The sequence below is a fragment of the Cavia porcellus genome, unplaced genomic scaffold (genome assembly GCF_034190915.1).
Source record: "Cavia porcellus strain 051 isolate PalLab524CR breed Dunkin Hartley unplaced genomic scaffold, mCavPor4.1 scaffold_4, whole genome shotgun sequence".
NCBI classification, from domain to species: domain Eukaryota; kingdom Metazoa; phylum Chordata; class Mammalia; order Rodentia; family Caviidae; genus Cavia; species Cavia porcellus.
This window is the reverse complement of record NW_026947487.1, coordinates 105,451,751-105,474,902: the sequence shown is the minus strand read 5'-3', so window position 1 is coordinate 105,474,902 and position 23,152 is coordinate 105,451,751. Positions and strand designations below refer to the sequence as shown.

The 23,152-nt window shown below is 40.7% G+C and overlaps 1 protein-coding gene across 1 annotated transcript in view; it reads right to left on the bottom strand.

The window, feature by feature from the left end:
- Nucleotides 1-23,152, bottom strand: part of Hydin (HYDIN axonemal central pair apparatus protein) — a 411,964-nt gene that overhangs the window by 71,413 nt on the left and 317,399 nt on the right. The window contains exons 47-54 of the mRNA XM_023565963.2: nt 22,414-22,638; nt 20,667-20,875; nt 20,300-20,482; nt 19,230-19,349; nt 18,505-18,664; nt 18,230-18,402; nt 10,107-10,305; nt 699-798 (exon numbers count right to left, since the gene is read on the bottom strand). Coding sequence (XP_023421731.2) covers nt 699-798; nt 10,107-10,305; nt 18,230-18,402; nt 18,505-18,664; nt 19,230-19,349; nt 20,300-20,482; nt 20,667-20,875; nt 22,414-22,638 — 1,369 coding nt within the window. The remainder of the gene's footprint in view (nt 1-698; nt 799-10,106; nt 10,306-18,229; nt 18,403-18,504; nt 18,665-19,229; nt 19,350-20,299; nt 20,483-20,666; nt 20,876-22,413; nt 22,639-23,152) is intronic.

The following is a 23,152-nucleotide window of genomic DNA, read 5'->3' as shown; positions in this document are numbered from 1 at the left end:
ATTATAAATAGTACTGCAATAAAGATCATTGCCTACAAAACTAATGACATCTAATTTAATATGTAGCTCCCCATGGTTGAAAGAGAGTTATAATTTAGGTGCTAGAATACCACGATGGGCAGAATGATACTTCTTCCTCAAGGTAACTCATCCTGACCCCTGGGACTTGGAGGATAGGCCCCTTCATGAGGCAATGGAAAATGAAGACAGATGGAATTGAGTTTGCTAATCAACTGCACTTAAAATATGGAGATTAACATGGATGATGCTGGTGGCCAAATATAATCACAGGGTTCTTAAAAGCAGAAGAAGAGCAGAAGTTGCAAGTGTGAGAAGAGTTGGTTCAATAGTAGTGGCTTGCATTGCTTTCAACCAGAAAATGTGGGGCAATCCCATAAGGCAGTGATAGAGAAATAATACAAGAGGAAGTGACATGTTCACCATCAACTACTCAGATGAGGAGTTCTGCAAATTTTGCATTTATGATCACCCCTTGCTATCTCTAGTTGAAGAGATTAGAATTAGCAGTAGTGTTACTGACTTTGCTCTGAAGTTGCATTACTATTTACCAAAACTAACCTCCCCAACATCCACCATAGTACTCTAACACGCTAACCCTCCTTTATATAGAACTATACTACACAGAAGATACAATTTCTAAACATTCTTTTCCCAGAAGGAGAAGGTGATATCCAGACCTTTGGGGAAGGTGATGTCCAGGGCAATGTCATAGGATTCTGCAAAGATCAGGATAGTTTCAATCTGCACAACTCCAATGAGATTGTCTGCATCTAAAACCTGTCAGGATAAGACAATTGTTCAGTGAAAGCAAGACCCATGAGATATTCAGAGCCTGAAATCTGTGACACGCTGTGGGGGAACAGGAGGGGATACTTTGGGGATGTGTTCAGCTCGTTATGGTAGAATCAGTGCTCCTCCTGGTGCTCTGTGGGGATGCTGGGGCAGATAGGGATGGGGAAGAGCTACATTTTCACCTGTCCTTTTACTGAGTTTAATGTTTCATGAGATTGTCCCTGCATTCCTGGAGTCTGGGCTGAAAAGACACTACAGGAAGGTGTTTTTGGAACTCTTAAATCAAGTAAACTTGAAGAGCAGTTTTCTGATACTTGAAGGAGAGACCTTTTGCATGTAAGGCATCCTGCTTGTCTCATTTTAGAAACCTGAATATTTCTGTTCTCTGTGACTCAGGCTGTGGAAAAAGTACTAGATTTTTCATAAAAATAGTGTTTAATATTTCTCTTTGGGAAATTTCAAAGATTCTGTGAACGTGGTTGTCATTAGACCTACAGAGGGACTCTAGTTGCTCAGTGACCTTGTTGAGGGCATTCCCCTCTTACTGCTTGGGATCCCCCCTTACTGTCCTGAGGAGCCCCTGGACTGGTGAGAACTGTCATCTGCATCTGACTGTGGACTTCAGAGATGAACCAGGAGGTCATAAAGGGCCTGATTGTCAAGAAAGGCGGTGCTGGGCTGTGGGAGCCTCCAGTTGAACCACTAAATCATCAGTTCGCCATTGCATATGAGTTGGGTGTCAAGAACCCAAGAATGTGAAACTTGAGGCTCTCACCAGACCCAAGTTTTAATTCAGAATTTCTACCTTTTCTTTTTTACTACTGAGGAGTGAATCCAGGGCCTTTTCAACTGGTATGCATACCCAGATTGTTTTAATTTTTTTGTTTTGAGGCAGCATGTTGTTAGATTGCCTAGGCTGGGCTTGAACTCCAGGAGAGCTGGAATTTCAGGGATGAAATTCCTCCACACCAGGCTTTCCTCTCTTCTTTCAACATACCTTTGCTATGTTCCACAGAGCAAACTGGGCTGACTTGAGGTTGATTTTTTCCCTTTTGCTCTTTACCCTGAGTGAATTAATATAGGACCTTTAAGGCATCGAGCCCCCAGGGAATTATTTTGTTTGCTTTGCTTCTCCATTAGGGGAGGTAAGGTAATTGAGGGCAATGGGAAGGACAATTGAAGAAGTGCACAAATAAATTCACTAGAGTACTTTCCACAGGGATGAGAAAGCAAGGTATCTGTAGACGCTGAAGGAGATAATCTGAGAAAGAGAAGCTGTAATTCACTTTGGGTTCATAAATGTCTGAGATTCATCCTGCCTTGTGTGAATCCTGATTAACCTGCTGTTTGGCTGGGACACAAGGGTGATCCTGAAAGTTGTTAAAATATAGATATGCTTCTGCTATTTGATAACTGTTGTTATGATGATTTCTCTAAGGCCCCCTTTACTGGCTACCTCCTGTACCTCCTGACCAAGGGAACCCCTCAATTACCCATGATCCAGCATCTGAAGGATGAAGCTGGTATATCCCAGACCCTACCCCAGCCATGAAGACTTCACAGAGACCAATCTATAAATGTAACACGGTCTTTAGGTTTCACATATATTTGTAGATTGAATGAATCTATCAGTGTACGTTATTCAGTTATCTGAAGGGCTGTCATAGACAGGGGTAAAGTAAGAGAGATTAAATATGTTTACTGGCCCCCAATTGGATTTACACATGCAAGTTATATGTGCAGATTGGATATTAGCTTAAGGAAGAATTTACAGACTTATATAAATGAAGATCAGGTTGCTATGAAGTGGCTGTAGGTTTTCTATTTCTGGAGATATTCAGAGAGAAGCTTGGATGATGCTTTAAATACTACAGAATCAACTCAAGCATTAAAAGCCAAGGACAGGACCCTGTGCACATGCAAGTCACCACTGGGACTCTCCTATTGGTAGCCAGCATAGGTGAGGAGAAGCAGTTAGCCTAACCTCTGGGTTACGAGAAACCCATGTGTTGGACCCATCCCCCTACACTATGAATAGGTAGTAAATGTAGGAAGCTCCTGGGGCCCTACAACTTGCTTGTCCAGAGGAACCCAGGAAAATGTCAAGATAGAGGAGCAAAAAGAAATCTCTGGCCTCCAGCCCAAACAGAACAAGTCTGGGGAGACATGGACATGAAAGAAAGTAAAAGTCACACACCTGAAGTTTCTGGGATCATGTAAACTTATGTAAAGAAACTATTTCATGAGGCTGGAAAGAAATCAGATCAGAAATAATATCTTGGGTAAAAGAAGAAATGACAAACATAATAAAAGGGTTGCTGAGCATATCTAGAGAAGACATAAATTTAAAAAAAGGATTATAGGAGAATGAGGGAAACCTTGAGTGAACAATAGAGAGAAAAATTGGAATGCATGAAACAGGCTCTAAGAGATATCCAGGAAATTAAAAACTCCATTGAAAGCTGGCAGAATCACTTGAAAGAAACTGAAGATAGACTTTCAGATCTTGAAGACAGGATGGCAACTAGTGATCATGAAAGGACAGATTTCTTAAAAATAATAAGGAAACAGGAAATAACAATTCAACAGCTGCAAGATGATTCAAAGAAAAAATATTTAAGAGTGATAGTTGTGACTTCCGGGAGAACATGGTGGATAGATAGCAGCAGCTTTGGAGGTTCTCTGAGAAACCACACTTAAAATCCAGGAATGGTGCCAAGTGAGAAATCCTAAGCAAGAGGAAGATATACTTTGCTGACCCAGGAACGAACTAAACTAAGAGAAACCAACTGGAAAAGCAATCCCAAACAGATAAGGTCTCAGCGCAGAAGCTGGACTCCGTGCCACTGGAGGCTGTGATTTGAATTTCCTGCAGCCACTGCTGCATCCCAATCGGCACGGCAAGAAGAGAGATGTGAAAGCTCTGAGAGTGGGAAGCAGTGAATGGAGTTGAGAGTGGGACTGGCCAGGAGCCCTGCATCGACCTGTGGTGAGTGAGTGGATCGGGGACCCTTCCATAGAGTAGGAGGCTTCAGCAAAGGACATACTGGGACTGGGCGGGCTGGCTGGGACAGGATGCTGCAGTGACTTCAGTCACATATTCCCTTCTCAAGTGGGATTGGTGGGGAGTGCCTGGCCTGCGTGACGCTGCTGACTAAGACCCAGTAGGCTAGCCCAAACCAGGTCCCAGTGCCTGGAGGTGCACCCTAGCAGTGAAGCCTTCGGTAGGTTGACCTGGAGGGGCGGGCCCAGCATAGGCTGCCCAGGTCTGTGTCTCCCTAGTACACTGCAGTGAGAGGGAACACCTAGCTGGCGCAATTCAAGCAAACTGCAACCAACAAAGAAAGAAACTGGGCCTCCTATATATGCTTGTATAAAAGGAACAAAAAATATGGGAAGAGGGAGCAACAAGAAAGGGTCCTCGGCCTCCAATCCTGAGAAACATGCAGTATCAGACACGGCACCAATAGACATAAAGTGCTATGTCCAGAGCCTCATAGACGAGTTCAGGAATGAAGTTATTAACGACCTGAAGCAAGATATAAGTAGAATAGTTAGAGAAATGCTAAGCACCACCCAAGAAAAAACAGATGGTAGAATGGAAGAACAGAAAAAAAGGGGAGAATTGTTTGATGAGAAAATAGAGAAAACATAGAATACGTGAAGCAGGTTCAAAGAGATTACCAGGAAACTAAAAACTCTATTGAAAACTGGCATAACAGCTTGAAAGAAACTAAGGATAGATTATCTGAACTGGAGGGCAGATTTGTAATATGGGAGCATGCAATGAAAAACTAAAAAACCAAACAGCAACAATTCAAAGGCTAGAAGATGATAAGAGGATCTATAACTTAAGAATTAAGAACATAAAAGAAGCAGTAGGGACACAAACAAATGGACTACAAAAGCTATTCACAGAAATAATCCAAGAGAATTTCCCTAATTTAGCAAATGGTAAAGATACTCAGATGTATGAGGCATACAGAACCCCAGCAACCTACAACCCAAACAGAGCTACACCCAGACACATAATAATCAAAATTCCAGAAATCCAATATAAGAACAGAATATTAAAAACCGTCAGAGACAAGAAACAGATCACTTACAAGGGAACACCCATCAGAATTACAGCAGACTTCTCGGCACAAACCATCAAATCATGAAGAGCGTGGGGGGAAGTAATTCAAGCTTTGAAAGATAATATCCTGATATATCCTGCACAACTGTCCCTAGAAATTGATGGAAAAACAAGGTGCTTCCAGGATAAAAAGGAACTATGGGGATTTGCAACCACCAATTCAACTCTACAGAGAATACTGCAGGATATTCTAAAAAAGGAAAATACTAAGATTCCAGAAATAGTGGCAGAGAAGCCACAATGAATGGAGCAGAAAGCAAAATGAAGAAGACAAACTGACAACAAATGACAGAAAAAGAGCTCAACAGAAATGAGGCAGAGAAGATCGGATGGTAGGAACAGCTATTTTGGAGCAAACAAGACATCATAATAGCTAGTGCTGATTTAGTATCATCTTGTTTTGAAGTCCCATCAAACATGTATTCTTCTGTCTCCATCGGTCTTAAAAGGTTGTATCTTATTGGATTTTATTATATATGAGAATATAAGTAAAAACTTTTATAGACAAGGAGATTATACAGAAACTATTGTTCATTTTCTGTGTTGATTCTAAATACCCTGTAATACTGTCATTTGCCTGAGTGGTTTTACATTGTTTTGATATATTTGATGCTATAGTATACAAAGTTATACTCAAAGATTTCAAGGAAAGAGACAATATGGTAGCTACTTTTATGTCGGGATTATCTTGTGGTGAAACACTATTTTGCTTAAATGGTTATGTTTTGACCTGCGCTGTTCTGTTGTTATGCCCTCTTTTATCTCAATCCCTTTTTAAAAAATTATTTACTTTTTTCTTTTTATCTTTTTAATTAAGAGAAAAATAAAAAATAGCAGGATACATTATAGTAACCTACTTTGATTTCCTATTAACTTGATTTGAAACCCTGTATAACCCTCACCATCTTGTTTTGACTGATTTTCCTCTATTCTGCTTTGCTTGATAGTACCAAGTTCAAAAGTATAGGCAAAACTGTGGAGACAATAAGAATCATTATGACGCCCATTCCGGTTGACTATTATCTTCTTTTAAAGTCCTGTAATGTCTCCAATGCTTTGGTTTTATTTTTTACTGTTTTGTTCAATTTTATTATAACTGGCAATTCTTCTAAAATAGCAAGAGGCAGTATGGTAACCATTGTTGATAACCTTGTATTTTGTTTTTACATTATCTATTATGTCCATCCTTTTGATTTGACTGACTCTGTTCTGATATGTCACATTTGGTTTTACTTTTTTCAAAAAAAGTAATAAGAACTGTGGGAGTAATAAAACCCAAAATGTGTAATTGTCATTGTACAAAAGAGAAGAAAAGAAAGTGCTCTAAAGGTTATAACTGCATGTATATTGAAGTGTGTAAGATAGAAAACCATATTAATGAGTTTTTTTGGATCACTGACAAAACTGTTTGCACTCTTACTGTTTTAAAGTCCACTTTATATGCTTCAATTTTGTAACTTGAACAACTATATCTAAGATGAGAACATGTAATCTATTAACTAGTGATTTCTTACTGTTTATCTTTTAAATTTTGTATTACTCGTACCCTTTTTCTGTTTTTTTCTTTTTCTCCTTAAATAAAAAAAGAGTGATAGTTGTAAGCAAAAAAGCAGGCATCAATACAAATGACATAAAGAGACCATTTACAGAAGTAAATAGTCTTCCTAAGCATGGGAAAAGGATCTGACATACAGATAAGTGAGGCATACAGAACTCCAACTGGACATAAGCAAAATAAATCTACACTCAGACATATAATAATCAAGATTCCAGAAATTCAACACAAGAACAAAATAGAGAAAAGAAACAAATCACCTATAAACCCATCAGAATCATGACCCATCAGAATCATGACAGACTTAACACAAACCACCAAGTCAAGAAGAGGCTGGAGTGAAGTATTTCAAGTTCTGAAAGAAAACAACTTCCAACCCAGACTGATGAACCCTGCAAAACTATCTTCCAAAATTAATGAAGAAACAAGATGCTTCCATGACAAAGAACAACTGAAGGAATTCACGGTCACCAATTCAACACTACAACGAGTATGAAGGATAGTTTAGAGGGAGATAAAAATGACCCTGGTCCTAGGAACAGCAGCAGAGTGGGACTGCTGAGTGGGGGCAGACAATTGAATGGAGGGGAAAAGTAGGAGCCAATGGCAGGAAAAAGGCATAACAGGGATGAACACACACTGGACATAACCATAACACACTGGACATAACCATTAATGTAGATGGCTTCAATTCACCAATGAAAATAACCACAGGCAGAGTGGATCAAGAAACAAGATCCATCAATATGCAGTATACAAGAAACACTTTAACTTGAAAAAAATTTCATAGATTGAAAGTCAGAGGAGAGAAAGCAATGCTCCATGTGACAGGGAATCAGAAAAAGTCAGGGGTAGCTTGCCCTTCAACCACAGAACAGATAAGGAAGATATGGCATTTTTAAAAATAATGGAACGGGGTTGGGGATTTAGCTCAGCGGCATAAGCACCTGCCTTGCAAGCAGGCAGTTGTGAGTTCGATCCCTGGTACTGATAAAAAAAAAAAGTTAAAAAAATAAAAATAATGGAACACTACTCTGCTATAAAGAAGGATAATCACGAGGTCACTTGTTGGTGAATGGATGTAATTTGTGATCATGCTCTTGGGTGAATTAGTTTGGACTCACATGGGTGAATATCATGGTGTCTCCCTAGTATAAAAAACTGAAGGAGTTGGTGGAATCCAGAATGTACAATAGATATTGTGAAAGTAAAAGAGGAGGAAACATCTAAAAAGGGAAGGTGGTACCATGGTTAATTTCCTATTATTTTGTTTAAAAATTCTGTATCATTTTCATTGTTTTGTTTTGATTGATCTTATTCTGTTTTTTTTAAGTTTGATTTTATTATATCTGATGGCATGGGCAGCTATTTCACAGATAATAAGATATTGTATTATAGCCATTGATGTGTTTTGGAGTCCTGTATCACTTTCACTGCTTTGTTTTGATTGATTTTATTCTGTTCTATTTTATTTTATTTTATTATGTCTGATGGTATGGGCAGATATTTTGAAGATAACAAGGGGCATTATGGGAGCCCTTGTTATTTCCTATTCTTGTTTTGAAGTCCTGTATTGCTTTCACTGTTTTGTTTCCATTTGCTGTATTCTGTTTGGTTTTATTCTCTTAAAATAAAAAGATTTAAAAAAGTTAATGACATCCATTTGTTCATTCATTCATTCATCAGCTTCTACTTGAGCTACTACTACTTCCAGGCTTGTGCTGGACTCTGGTGATGGGATGGTGTGGGGCTGGTGAGATTATAATTCTCCAAAGGCATGACTACTTCTTGTCCTGGAACCTTGATCATAACCCTATTCAGGGAAAAACGTCTTTGTAGATGTAATTAAATCAAAGGTGACAAGATGAGTCATCCTAAATCAATTGGTGGGCTTAAAATTAAATGACCAGGACCCTCATGGATGACAAAGTCTGTGGATGCTCCAGCTCCTCATATAAAACAGGGGTAGCATTGCGTACAATCCACACCATCCTTCTTCAAATGATCTCTAGCTTACTGGTAACACTAATACAATGTGAATGCAACAGCGATGGTTGTTACACTGCATTGCTTATAGAATAAGACAAGAACAAAAGGTCTACGTTTGTCCACAACAAACACAATTTTCCTTGAAATATTTTCAACCTATGGCTGGTTGAGATTGCTGGATGCAGAACCCACAGTTACAGAGGTTCTGCTGCATCCTCATGAGAGATTTAGAAGAAGACAGACAGGAGAAGGCCTGTGGAGGCAACATCTAGAGCAGTGGTGGTGAATCTACGGAATGTGTGTTATTTGTCTTTCTTTTAAGACAAAAGGTGTTAATGTGTGAATTGTTTTTTCTAAATGAAAACCTCAGCATTCAGGTTTGGCACATTCAGTGTTGGCACTTTTCGATAAATAAGTGGGTTTTGGGTGGCAGTTTTTGCACTTCTCCCTAAAAGTTTTGCATCTGGTTGAGTGATGCAACCAGAAGGCAAAGGACTCATGAGCCACCAGAAGCTGGAAGGGTCAAGGAAAGGTTCTTCCTTAAAGCCTTTAGAGGGAGTAGACCCCGCCACAACTTTGATCTCTAACTTTCGGTCTTCGGAACTGTGAAAGCCTGAGGACTGTTGTTTTGAGCTGTTTGTGGTTATTCATTACACCAGCCTAGGACCCAAACAGAGACAGTGAATAAACCAGCAGAGATACTGCCGTGAAAGAGTTCCTATTAGAAAGGAAAGAAAGAGGCAGAGTAATGTCAGAAAGGCTGGTGCTCTGAAGGACGGAGACCGTCAGTGACTGCACACACCAGTGACTCCCTGAGCAGGATGCTTAGGGAAGCCCAGTTGATGTTCTGTCCATCTTAAAGCGGTGCTAACTCCCCACTGAGTGCAGGGACAGACTCCCAGCAGGGGTGCAGAAATGTCAGGGGCCCGAGGCAGAAAAGAGCTCAGAAAGCATGGTGGGGGCAGTCAGTAAGGGTGAGGGGGAAATGGGATGCAGGCACAAAGTCAGAAAGAGCCTCCGAAGCAGGTGAGCACCTCTGGCATTATTTTTACTCCTGTGGGAAACCAGTAAGTACTTTAAGAAAGGAGAGTGGCCTGAGTTACCATTGCAAAGATCTTTCTGGACACTCGTGGGGATGTAGCAAGGGAAGCCAGTTAAAAAACTTCTGCAGAAGTCCAGGTGAGAGAGGGAAAAAGTGGCCTAGCAGAGGGTGGTGGCAGCAGTGCAGAAAAAGTAGTAGACAGAATGGAGACAGAACTGGCAGGACTTATTCAGGACGAGGCTGAAAGAGTCTCTGTCAGGAGCGGAAGGAGATGGAGGATGATTCTCTGGTGTCTGTTGGAAGCAATGGGAGGGTGATATTTATTGAAATAGGAATCTGACGGGTGAGCAGGACTGCAGTGTGGTCAGGAATCTACTGTTTACCTGGTTACAGTGACACAGCAGCTGGACATTGCAGGTGTGTACAGAGCAAGATATTACAGGCTGGGGACATCAAAAGGGGATCTTATGGGAGCACGTGACAGCGACACTGGCCGTGTCTGTGTCTCTGTGTGTGAACCCAGTGTACATAGGTTTCAAGACCGAGTCTGCAGATGTGTGGTGCCTCACCTCCAGCCGAAAGGGCTTCTTGATGTTGGCAGGTTTGGAGGGCTGGAAGTGCACGTGCAGGCTGTACTCTGCCGCGGCGGGGATGAGTCCCTGCGTCACGGACAACGTGAAGTCTTCGCCCAGGTGCTCCAGACTGGTGACCCTCCAGGCCACGGGCAGGGGCGTGACATTGCGGAGGACAACTGCTCGGGATTCTCTTCTGGAGAAATCAAAAGAAGTTCTGTGAGTGTCAAGCCTGTTTTCAAAGTCATGGTTTCTCTTGTGTGTGTGGGTGTGTGGGTTAAAAGCTCCTCAACCTTTCTCTTCTGTGTGTTTTATTTAGGTCTCTTAGCTTGTGGGGCTGGGCTAATTTGCATGATCTAATTTTTTTATGTACAACTTAGTCCAAATTATTCCAGATTACATGACACAGTTTAAAACTTACAGAAAAGTTGTAAGAACTGCTCTTACCTCTTTATCCAGATTGTGTTTTTGTCTCACCCTCTTTGCTTTGTGTTCACAGACACACATTTCCTCTCATATCTGTTATTTTTTTCAGAACCATTTGAAATTATATTAGAGACAATCATGTTCTTTTATCTTTAAACATTTCAGTGCGTATTTCCTTAGTACAAGAACGCTTATTAAGTCAAGGGGATTTAACTTTGATATAAGACTACTACTTCACTCAGATTTTATCTTTATCCCAATGACTTTTTTATGACTACTTATTTTTTCCTAGTCAAGGATTCAATGTAGGACTACAGATTGAATTTAACTGTTATATCTACTTACAGTCCTTGGGAAAATTTCTTCTGCCTTTCTTTGTGTATTTTGACTTCGGTATTTTGAAGGGCACAGGTCAGTTAATTTTCATTTTTTTTTTCTCTAAGTATTTACTGCCCTGAGAGTGAGGGAACCATACTCCTGCTTCATTAAGAAAACCACCCTAATAATTCAGAACCTTTCTACATTTTTAAGCAGTAACTGGATGTCGAACCCAGAGCCTAGAACACTTTAGCCACTAGTTAGGTGCTGGATGGCAGAGTCTCATTCCCAATTTATGCCGTGACTTGGGAGTGAACAGTCCGGCAGCTCTGGCTTCTTCCCACTGGTTCGCACAAAGTGCTTCTCTGAGCAGAGTATGCTGGCTCTTCACTTGAACCTTTCTTTTCTGATCATTTTCCCCTTGTGTGTTTCAGGGAGCTATCTTGGCTGTTAGAATGCTTAATAAGCTCAATATGCTCATTAATTCTCTTGGCAAGAATCTAGCCTTCCACTCGCTTGCTTACAACAGTGGTAACAGCATGCTGGGTAACACTGCAGACTGTCCCACTTTGCCATGGTAACCTCTGTGTAGCTTTCCTTTTTGATTGGCACCCATTGCCTCCAAGTCTAAAATATCACCCTTTTGATAGATTTGCATTTATGTGGCCAAAGGACCAACCTCATGTTTTCCAAAAGGTTTAGAAAATATATACATTCTCCTCTTTCTCTGTCATTTTGGCAAATTACTGGAAGATGACTTTCCTGGCTGAAAGGAAGCCAGACTGTATCTTAATTTGGGTTTGTGTGACATGCCTTCATGCTTATATCTAGTACAAGCATTTTTGGTGGGTACTGCAGTTGCTGGTGTGGTCTCAGTGCATCATAACAAGAGTCCCATGATGTCAGTTTGCCTGCAATTAGTGATGTTAGGTTGTTTAAGGTAATGCCCACCTGATTTCTCCACTGTGGATTTACTATTTTTTCCTTGATAATTAATATGTATTTTGTGGGAGAGATACATTGAGACTATGTAAATATCCTATCCCTGATCAAATTTTTATTTGCTAATATTAGCATCTATCGATCATGACTTAACTCCATTAATCTGTCCAAAGTTATTAGTTGGTAATCTATAGTCAAGAAGAGCATTCCATTCTGTCTCATGTATTTACTTATTCATTTACTTATTTAAGTAAACAGATTCATGATTTGTACCTTATTCAATAGGTTATAGTCCATTACTAGCATTATTTACTTTGATGTTCAAACTCCCCCAGATTTAGCTGATGGAAGCCCCTTTGTGTTGGCTCCATGGTCCCCGTCCTCTAAGCACATTTCTAACTTTATGGTGCAATGAAAGATTTCCAGCTCATCTGACACTTCTGCACCTTCTCTGCCCCACCCTCCCACGGTTCTTCACCATGGAGCCTGGTCCTTGCGTGGAGAATGATATTTACAAACCAAGATCCAGATGTCAAGATGTGCTTGTTGTTACTGGTCTATCATTATTTCTAGGACCTCCTAGCTTCATTCTTCAACATTGAGACCTGGGTATGATTTAATTACATTGTGGTCAGAAAATATACTTCTGTCACCTTCAGTACTGAGGACTGAACCCAGAGACTCCCCTCTAAGATACAATACTGAGATCTTTTTAAAAAATTGTATTTTGAGATAAGGTCTTTGCGAGTTGACCAGGCTGGGCTTGAACTTGCAATCTTTCTCCTTTCTACACTTTGTAAGATTTTAATTAGTTAAAATTTAATGAGATATATATTATGGCTTAATATAAGCCATAAATATACTTGAAATAAATATTTATTTATAGTTGATGGGCATATTTAAATTTTAATTAGGTCAAAGTAACAGTATTTTTGATCTTTTCCACAATGAGTTTTTAAAATTAATTATTTTTTATTTTTTAAAATTTTACTTTACAGAGAATAAAACCAAACAAAATAAAACAGAATAAAGCCAATAAAAAAACAATGCAAGTGATACAGGATATCAAAACAGGATAATAGGAAATCAACAATGGCTACCATTATCCCTTTTGTTATCTTCAAAATTGCTTCCTATACCATCAGACATAATAAAGCCAAACAAAACAGAACAGAATGAAATCAATCAAAACAGAACATTAAGCAAAACAAAATAATAAAACAATAAAACAAAACAGTGTGAACAATATTGAATTTCACAAACAAGGCAGAAGAAAATTTCCCCTATTTGCTATATTGCATATTGTTATCCTCTTAATGGAACTCAGACTACTGGCCTCAGGTTTGCAAAGTCGATCAAACAATACAAGCATTCAGTTGTTTTTGTACCTTAGTTCCCATCAACTCTGGCTCATAGGAGCAGTAAACTGGCTTGTTTCCCCTCCTGGACCTCATGTGGCTTGCACCAGTTCACTGAAACGGTGCATCGATTTCTTGTGACTCCTCCCAGGCCCAGCATAGCTTCCACTGACTCACAGGGAGGGCAAATTGGCTCCATAATGAGTTTTTCAACAAGCTGTTCTATCAATTTTTCAGAAAAGGGTATTAATATTCCCGACTATCACCTCGGATTTATCTATTTATCCCCATGGTTCTATTGGCTCTTGTTGCATGTGTTTTGAATCTTTCCTTTGTATTAACGTCTTTATCACTGTGAAATGTGTTCATTTGTAATCTTTAATAATATTTGTTAATGTCTTGAAGTGTATTCTGTCTTGCTTTTTCATCTGTTCCTTCTATTCTCATTTCTTTCTTCCATTTTTATGTATCTGTGTGGTTTAATAAAAATAATTTTAATATATTATTTTGCTTTAAAGACTTTTTAGTTGTAATGCTTAGGTGGAATGGTTTCAAGACTCTGGTTTGTGATACATACCTTCCTGATTATATGGAGATAGATGAGCCTTAAAAATGAAGAAGGCAGGTGATTGGGTCTAATTTCCTTGTAAATGTGAAGTTAGGTGGATCTGATGGTGGATAGATTTGTGTGGAATGTCAGCAGATGTTCCTGATTTAGGATTTATCATGTATATAAACTCAACCCTGGATTTATAGAAATGAACTTTCTAGAAAATTTCATATGAGTGAGGCGACCACCTGGTATACTTTGAGCATTTCTTGTAATTGTAGACATCAGATATAACTTGTATTAATCTCATAAAGTCTCAATTAAGTATTAAAATATTTATGCAAGTTTTTCTTTTCCTGATGTATATATTTTTTGAGGGGGAGTGAACTCTATATAATTCGTATTCAATTTTACCTGCTGAGTAAAGTTACCTAAAATCCTTACTCAGTGGTTGAGCTATTTACTAATCTGGGCCAGAAAACACATGCTGATGTGGCAAAGAAGGACCTGAGTGGTCATAATGTTGGTCCCAGACATATTTCTTTCTCTGTGCCTTTAATTTTTGTATCATTGAAACTGTTAGTAAAGCTTCATCCGAGGTAGAATCATTTATTTCTGTGGGTTTGATTTAGCAGTTCGGTCATCTGTGCTAGCATTTTTTTTTTAACCAGTTGAGCTAGGGATTACTGTCTGTCTATCTACCTGTCTATCTATCTATCTATCTATCTATCTATCTATCTATCTATCTATGTATCTATTGTCTATCATCTATCTGGTTAGCTATTTAGTTATTTCTATGTGTCTACAGTGGTACATGAATTCATGGATGCTTTTGTTTGCAGATGATTTGGTTCACAGACAGAAGCATGTGACAAAAATTTTGTTTTATTTGCAAACTCTGAATTGGATGATGAACATGACCTCGGCCATCTTTCCAACATGAACACAAACATGGCCATCTTTTCCAGAATCATGGAATGAATCAAGTTCATGCACCAGAGCACCACAGTATCTCCTTAGTTTCCTAGTTTACCTAGAATTAATATTGTATCACTTAATGTAAAATGCAATATGCCTCCGATAATAGTCACTTCTTTTATTGTCCACTATTCATTTCTGTGGTACTGTCAGTGCTCACCTATCTATATACACACTCATCTATACACCTTGATAATCCCATAATATGGTATCAATGTGTTTGTTTATAACAATAGTCTTTTAATTAAATAAAATAAAGTGAAGTATTTTATATTTGGCCACACATCTAAAATTTTTAATACTTTTCATTATTTCCTACACCTCTAAGTTTTTATCTGATGTCATTTTCCTTCAGCTTAAAGCACTTCCCTTAAAATTTCTTATAATGTAGAAATGCTGGCAGTAAATGACCCTAGTTTTATTTATCCAGTATTCTCTCTCCAGTAAGGAAGGATATTTTTGTTGCTATAGAATTTTGGCTTGATAATAGTTTCTTTTAGCACATTGTACTATCTCTGCCTCCTTTGCAACCCATGAGAAGTCAGTCAAAATATATCTCATTTTCCCTTGGCTGCTTTCAAGATTCTTCTCTTTATCTCGGGTTGTAAGTAGGTGTTATGTATTTTGGCTTGACTTTCTTTCTTGGTTATTAATCTATCATGCATCTATCATAGATGGATATAGGTGGCCCATTAAAAAACTGAACTTTACAGAGGTTAACTGACGGCTTCGAAGTCACAGGTTTAGTGGCAAGACAGCTATAACTCCATTTATCCAGCTTAAGGCAGTTTAAGCGTCTTAGAATGGCGAGTTGATGCTTTACCATCAAATACGGGAACATTTTATCCACTTTTTGGGACCAGTTGCTCTCTTTTTCTTGTTGGATTTCAATACACATCATTATATTGCTTGATGTGGCGACATCATTTACTGGAGTCCTGCTCATTTTTTCTCTTTTTCTTCTTCTTCTTTTTTAAAAATCTTTTTGAGACAGGGGTTCACAATGCAGTTCAGGCTGGCCTTGAACTCATTTTGTAGCCCTGGCTGACACTGAACCCTTAGGGATCCTCCTGCCTCAGCCTCCCAAGTGTTGAGATTAGAGGCATGTGCCACCATGCGTGAATTTTCTCTCTATTCTTAAACTGAATAATTACATTAAATTTATCTTCAAATTCATTGATTCTTTCTTTTTCTGTCTCCAAACTGCTGATAGTTCATTCTGTAAAATTTTCAGCTCAAGTATCATATGTTTCCCTTCTAAAATATTTACTTAGTGCTTTTAAAAAACAGTTTCCATTTCTTTTACTGGCTTTTCAATCTATTAACTCACATTTATCTTGTCCTAATGTTTCATTATGAATTTGAATGTAGTTATAATAGGTGATTTAATGTCATGGTGTCAGTTAATTCCAAAATCATGGTCATCTTTGGGTCATTTTGTATTCATCATTTGACAACAGTTTACGTAAAATAAATGGCTTTGGATTATGCAATTAGTTGTTCTTAGTTGTTTACCTGCTTGTTTTCCTTCTCAGACTGGAGGCTCCTCAGAGGCTGAGATGGCTCCCTCTACACTGTGACAGGTGTGCGGTTAATACCCACAGAACAGGGTTGAAGCTAAGCCAAATATCTTTGATTTCATGCAGAAAAATCCCCTTCCTCACTCCCATTGTGAAGCAAGTGTCCTATCTTGCTCATTTGTGCTTTAAAAGGGCAACATGCCTTTTTGGGCAAGCCGGGTCTATGCCAGGAAGAAAAAAGTCAGCATCTCCTGAGACTCCACATTGCTGGGGGTTGGAGGACCAACTGCGAAATCAACCAGCCAGCCTTCCTGGTAAGCTGTGCAAACTGCGCACGCTCCAGGGAGAGAAAAGCCAGCACCTCCTGTGAGCCTACTGGCATGCGGGCTGAGGATCAAACACTGTCCTCTCCCTCCCTCCTCCCCCTTAGCAACCAGATGGTTCTGGGGACAGCCTGAGTTGATAGCAAATAATGTACATAAAACAACCAGATGCTTGTATTGTTGGGTTGATTATGCTGACCTGGAGCCAGAGGTCTGAGCATTTCTTGTGAGGATGATCGTATGCAATATAGCAAATATGGGGATTTCCTTCTGTCTTGTCTTTGCAGTCCAATATTGTTTTCACTGTTTTGCTTTGTTCTGATTAATCGTTTTGTTTTATTCAATATTCTATTTTTATTGGTTTTATAGTGTTCTGTTTTGGTTTGATTTTGCTATACCTGATGGAATGGACAACTATTGTGAAGATAACAAGACATACTATGGTACCTATTATTGTTTCCCTGGTATCCTGCTCTGAAGTTCTGTACCAATTTCACTGCATTGTTCTTATGGGCGTGGTTCTGTCTTGTTTTGTTGGATTTTACTATCTTAAACAAAAGAAGGGCAACATGCCTTTTTGTTACTAGGAATCAAACTCATGACCTTGCGCTTGCCAGGCAGGTGCTGCGTTGCTGAGCTATATCACCAGCAACAAGCCTAAAAAGCAGCTTTTCAGGGGATTTAGCTCAGTGGCATGAGCACCTGCTTGGCAAGTGAGAGGTTGCGAGTTTGATCCTTAGTACAAAAAAAAGCTTTTCAATGTGAAAGCCTAGAATCACCAACAGTGAAGTTTCAGCTGGGACAGGGAACTAGGCTGGAGAGGTGTCTGGCGGAAAACTGTAACCCACTGACTCAGGACTGCCATCATGAGGTTTGTCATTTGATGTGTGAACATGATCTAATCACCACGTTTCTAAAGAAGGAGACAATGGGATAGTGTCAATTACCTGACAGTAATATGCTATATTAGTAGAATGTGTTTTACTTTTACAAATGACATAGGTATAATTGGTATCATTCACCCCTCATGGTCTATGAAGAAACTGAAGCTGAGAGAGGTGAATTCCTGGCTTCAGATTCACAGATAAAGTGGTAAGACGTGGCCACATCTTAGTCCACCTGCCTGACAGTCACGGCTGCCTGTGGTACAGACTTCTCTGGAAGTGGAGTCAGACAAAGCTTTCTGGTTACTTTGGTTATCATTCAGTTCTCTGGTCAGTGTTTATCAGGGAAGGGGCCCGGTAGTGAAGACTGAGGAGTGCGGGACACCTATCATGACGAGCTTATTCTCCAGCAGCATCATGAATGAATATATAATTTCCAGATAGGTCTAGCATTCTCTGTGATCTAATTTCTAGAGCAGAGATTCTTATGCTTTTAGGGACTAGACAACTTTGAGAGTGTGAAGAAAGCTAGTCCTGAGAAAATTAAAAATACACACATTGTTTGACAGTTGACCTTAGGGGGGTTTACTTCATTTCATGGGGATTCTACTGAAATCCATGCCCTGAACCCAACATAACAACTGGTGACCATAATGGGGTCATTAACTATCTGGTTTTGTATGCAAACAAGATGTTTCCTAGGATACAGAAATTCCAGTACTAAACTTAGAAAAGTCAAAAGCAAATTAGGATGAGAGGCTACCTAGAACTAAATGTCCTTTAAATTTCATTCCGGTCCTAACATCATTTAGAACTCTGACCTGTGCAGCAAGAGCCGATCAAAATGCAGTTGCCTGGGTTCCAGCTCTAATTCTGGGCGAATTCCCTGGCAGCTCAGTCTGAAGATAGCTGGCTCTGGGTTCTCCTTGATGCAGCAGACAATGTTGTCCTCAAAGACTCCGATTCCAGTAGGGTAGGCCCAGATAGTTAGTATCTGCAGGGAAAAATCAAAGGGAAGTGCAGTTTCCTGACCACGCCAAGGCCTCTGATTTCCCAAGTACTCTTGTCCTGGTAGACCTGTTCCAGGCTCTTTTACCTGCCTCTCATTTGGCTTCAGACTCATGTTGACAGGCTCCAGAAAATAGGTGCTTGCTTTGACATCATTCTGGAAACAGAAGTATACCTCCACCGGCATGGGGGAATTGTTCAGGATTGTCAGGGTCTCCATGTTGCCTGGGAACAAGGATGATTTGTACCTGGAAATGAATGGGAATGGGGATGTGGTTGTGAGGACGACATAAGTGGCGATTCAAAGGGGCCACACCGAGGCAGTGGCACAGTGGCTGAGAACGGGACCTATAGCTGTGCAGACTTGCCTCTGAGAATACCACAGGTGACTCAGTGGAGTTCTTCAAGAGTCCACTCTTGGTCCTTCTCTAAAAAGAAATGTGTGCATTGTTTTTAGGCCATCTCTTTATCTGTGACTTTTGATGTTTTGACAGATCTCTCCTGGGTGGCCTATCCTCTGTTTTATGTGGCTTCTAGAGATAATTTTCAAGCACTTCAGACTTGATGTATTTCTAAAAGAACTCTTTACTGTACTCTACTGAAACCTAGTGCTTTCCCAGATTTTCCATCTGGAAAGGTGGCATCTGATTCATCTGGGGTTTAACTTGGGACTCCAGGACCCATTCTCCAGTCTGTAGGTTGGGGGCTGAGGCAGTGGCCATGAAAGCTACGTCTCTATAAAAACTCTACTTGGAAGACTCCTGGGCCCAACTCAGGAATCTTAAGTGTGCTTTTAACTAGCAGAACACTTACTTGTCTCTTGATTTTCCACAAAGCAGTGGCCCAAAGAAAAACCTCTCCATGCTCATAACATACTTCTTAAAGATGACCTCATTTTCTTTCATGTCCAGCTTCCGATGAGGAAACACCACTCTGAACAGAGAGGAGGAAGAGGCAAGGGGAGGCTGACACATTACAAGTTCAATGCCACCATGTGGTCTGCACATAAACTCAGGTCAGCAAAGGTCCCAGTGTCTGAAGACAGAGTGACTCAATCTGAGGAACTTTGCTGAACGAGGCTTTATTCCAACCTAAGAAGAGATACAATGGTTTGAACTTGAGGAAATGTCTCCTAGGGGTATTTCTCACAATAAGAGCTGATTGGATGTTCTGTTCTAGTGTACCCAGCTAGAAAAATTCCCAATAACTACTATGGAAAATGAGTTCTGTTGGATATTCATTAGCTTCTGAGTTCCTTGGAACAATGAGGTTGTTTAGTGAGAACGGCAAAAATACTCCTTTTGATAGACAAGCTATAAAAGGCCCCTTCCTCCAGGGATTGCTCAGTGAGATGCCTTTATGTGGTGCATGAACTGAACTGCCCAGGGGTATTAGAAGCTCAGAAAAAAAAGTCACACATGAAGATTCACACACATTCACATTAAAGCATAAAGTCTTAGGGTATGAAATTAGTTTAAATCTGCATAATAATTAAATTAGCAAACTAACTTGTCAAGTTAACTTTTTTCTCCCTCACAATTTTATCTGTCTCAGAATGGGACTGCCTTGGGTTATCAGGTCATTCCTGTACCTTTTAGTCAATGTCCAAGACTGAGAAGCCTCATGTAGCAAGAGCGTCTGGGATGCTGTTCCTGTTCCATGTTATTGTTATTGCTGTTATTATAGACAGGGTTTTATTATGAAGGCCAGACTGGCCTCGAACTTGTGATTCTCCTGCCTCAGTCTCTTGGGTGTTGGGATTACAGGTGTGCACCCCCACACTGGGCTCCATGTTATTATTAAGAGAGACTTTGTTCAAAGTGCCATGCAGGAAAGCCAAAATGTACCAGTTGACCTTTCCTTTTAAAATCAAATACACTTACTTTGGGTCTTGGCAAATGTATGGGTAAGTGCAGACACCTCTGCAATAAAGCTGGTATTGCCGGTGAGTTCCAAGGATCTCAAAGTTAAAAGTCTGGTCAAAGTTCCCGACATTACTAGAAGAGAAGTGGATTCGCAGTGTCACCTCTCCATTGGCTGGCACGATCCACCGAAAGTAAGTCAGCCTGAAATGACCACACAGGATTTTAAAGTGAGAGCGCATCCTTCCAACAAGAGAGGACAGGCCTGCTGTCTGGAGAGGCCCCGTCTTGCTGGGATTAGGCATGGTGGCATTCCTGTGCTGCTGTGACCACTGCACCCTTGATTTGGGGCTTCAGTGTCTGCCCCTGCGGGTGTCGAGAGGCCTACCTGACAAATTTCTCCTGGGAGGACTGCATGCCCAAGTTGTTCTGGTCTGTGTCTGCCAGGGGAGCAATGGTTCCAGCAGTTCCCCCTGGAGGGACTTTCTTGCCAAAGGTCATGCGACGTTTCTCCTTCTGAGTCTCTCGAATTGGTTCAGGTTTTTCTTTCAATTTCTGTCTGCTTGATTTTGATGAGATGGCCTGTTCCTCCTGGGCCTTAATCAAAGAATGAGCACAAAGTCTTACATACTCCTCTGATGTCTGCACCAACAAAGACAGAGATGCCTACGGCTCACAGCAGCCTGGGGTGATGGAGCTGCAGGTGTTGGACACGGGGACACAGCAAGATGCAGCCTCATGGGTTGGCAACCAGACCTGTGTTTTCCTTGGCGCCCACAAACTGAAGCCCTAGAGCAAGCTGGAAGGTGACTGGGAGGGTGCAGGGCTGGGGTCTCAGCTCCTGGTAGAATCTCTCCTAGCACACAGCTCACACTGGGATGCTTGTATTGGTCTCAGGCATGTCTTTTTAGAACCATTTTTTGTTATTACACTTTCAGATCTTTTTAAGGGGTAGTGGTGCTGAAGCTCAAATCCAGGGTTTAGTGTCTTAACCTAGATCTTCTCACACCCCACCGTTCCCCTTGATTGTGTTGATTTCTTGGAGAAATCTGAATTTTATTGACTCTTCTTACAATGTCATTTAACTCATTCCTTTCCTCCCTGTTTTTCCTATACATTGAGAATAGGTTTAAGAACTTGATTTGATGCATAGGTGATGCCAAGTACTTCATACTCCAACATGAGGGACAGATGATACCAGGTTGACCCACGGTTACATTTGCAAAGCACCTCTGCCTGGCTAGGGAGGTGCCTGCCGGGGCTGTGTGTTGTAAAATACCCTCCTCCTTTTGCAGTTGAGCCAGTCACCAGGGGTGACGCTTCAGCTGGTGTGAGTGTCTCCTTCCCCTAACAGCCTTCACTGTCTGCTCTTTGTACCCAGTGGTGAGCCACTGGGGATACAAAACAGAGACTGTCTAATTCTACCATTGTTTTTATAATTTTAAGCTGCCATTCTACTAGACTGAAGAGCTTTTCTTCCAGCATTGGAGTTCGATGCTGGAAGGATAGGGTAGGAATAGGATAGGATAGGGAAGGGAAGGATAGGACAGGGAAGGTAGGGTAGGAATCCCTACCTCTTTGGGATTCATTCTATTACTTGTATATATATTTTCTTTTACGTGATTTTATTTTCATTACATATATTATTAATACGACTGGAATTTATTTCATTATATCACCAGGCAAGGAGATAAAAAGTGACTTTACTCAAAGTATCTAATCTTCCATTATAATTTTGTTAATAATCTACCCTTTCCCTGGTGGAAAGTATTCTTTCCATCCTTATATTCTATGCACTGTGTGGATCATCCTAGATTCACAGTATTTTCATATACATTGATTTTTTGCAGTAGCAAGGATTATAAGAACTAGTTTTACTTATTTTTTTTTCTTGCAGTAGAGCATTGTGACAAGTTTCCTAGGCCTTGCCTGGGAATGGCAAAAGTTGGAAGGGAGAAGCCCTCGCATTCAGCAGCCCCTTGGGAAAGAGGTCAGTCGGATGTGGGGAAGGCACAGTGTGAGGAGGCTTGGAGGTCCTCACAGCCAACTCAGCTGTGGCTGCGCTGGGAGGGACCTTCTTTTCTTGCCCTCTGAGGTCCTGCCAAGCCCAGGAGAAGTGGCCATACATCCCTTACCTTTGCTGACAGGGGGATGGTGGTGGACTGTTCTGATTCTGCATCCATTTCTTTTTTCTCGTCCATTAGGGAGAGGTCGTCGACCGGTGGGACCACAAACACGAAGAGTTTGAGAACTTCTGTAGGGACCAGGGGTGGCCGCTTCCCAGGGTATGAGACAATGGAGAACAAGGCAGGAGGTGGAATGGGTGGGCCAGAGGATCCCAGACCCAAGATGTCCAGGATCTAGGACAAAGACTTATGTTAATTTCCTGTGCAGAGGTTCTGATAAGTCTTCACTGCCCATGGGTATGCCAGGGTGGCTCATACGACCCCTTCCTTCAGTGTTCTTTGGGAAACTCTTGTCAGGAGCATGTTTCAGGGAAGGAAGTAAAGGCCCTTGACCCAGCTCTGCAGGGCCCTGTGGACCCTTGCATCGTAGGTGGGCTGGAGGTGTTTGCTGTGGGCTCCATGCTGTCTGCAGGCCTCAGAGCCACTCATACACTTCACTGGGACTATTGAATCATCTGTCTTTGCAAATGGACCATAAATTCCAATTAGGACAGGAGCCAGGTTGACACGACACATGGCCCTGTACTAATAAATTTGTTTTTATTTTTTGGTAGTAATGGAGTGAACTAAGACTTTTGCACTGTGCCACACTGCAAGCCTTTTTTACTTTTTATTTTGAGGCTGAGTCTTGCTAGGCACTATGTTCCCCAGACTGGGCTTGAACTTGTGATTCTCCTTCCTCAACTTC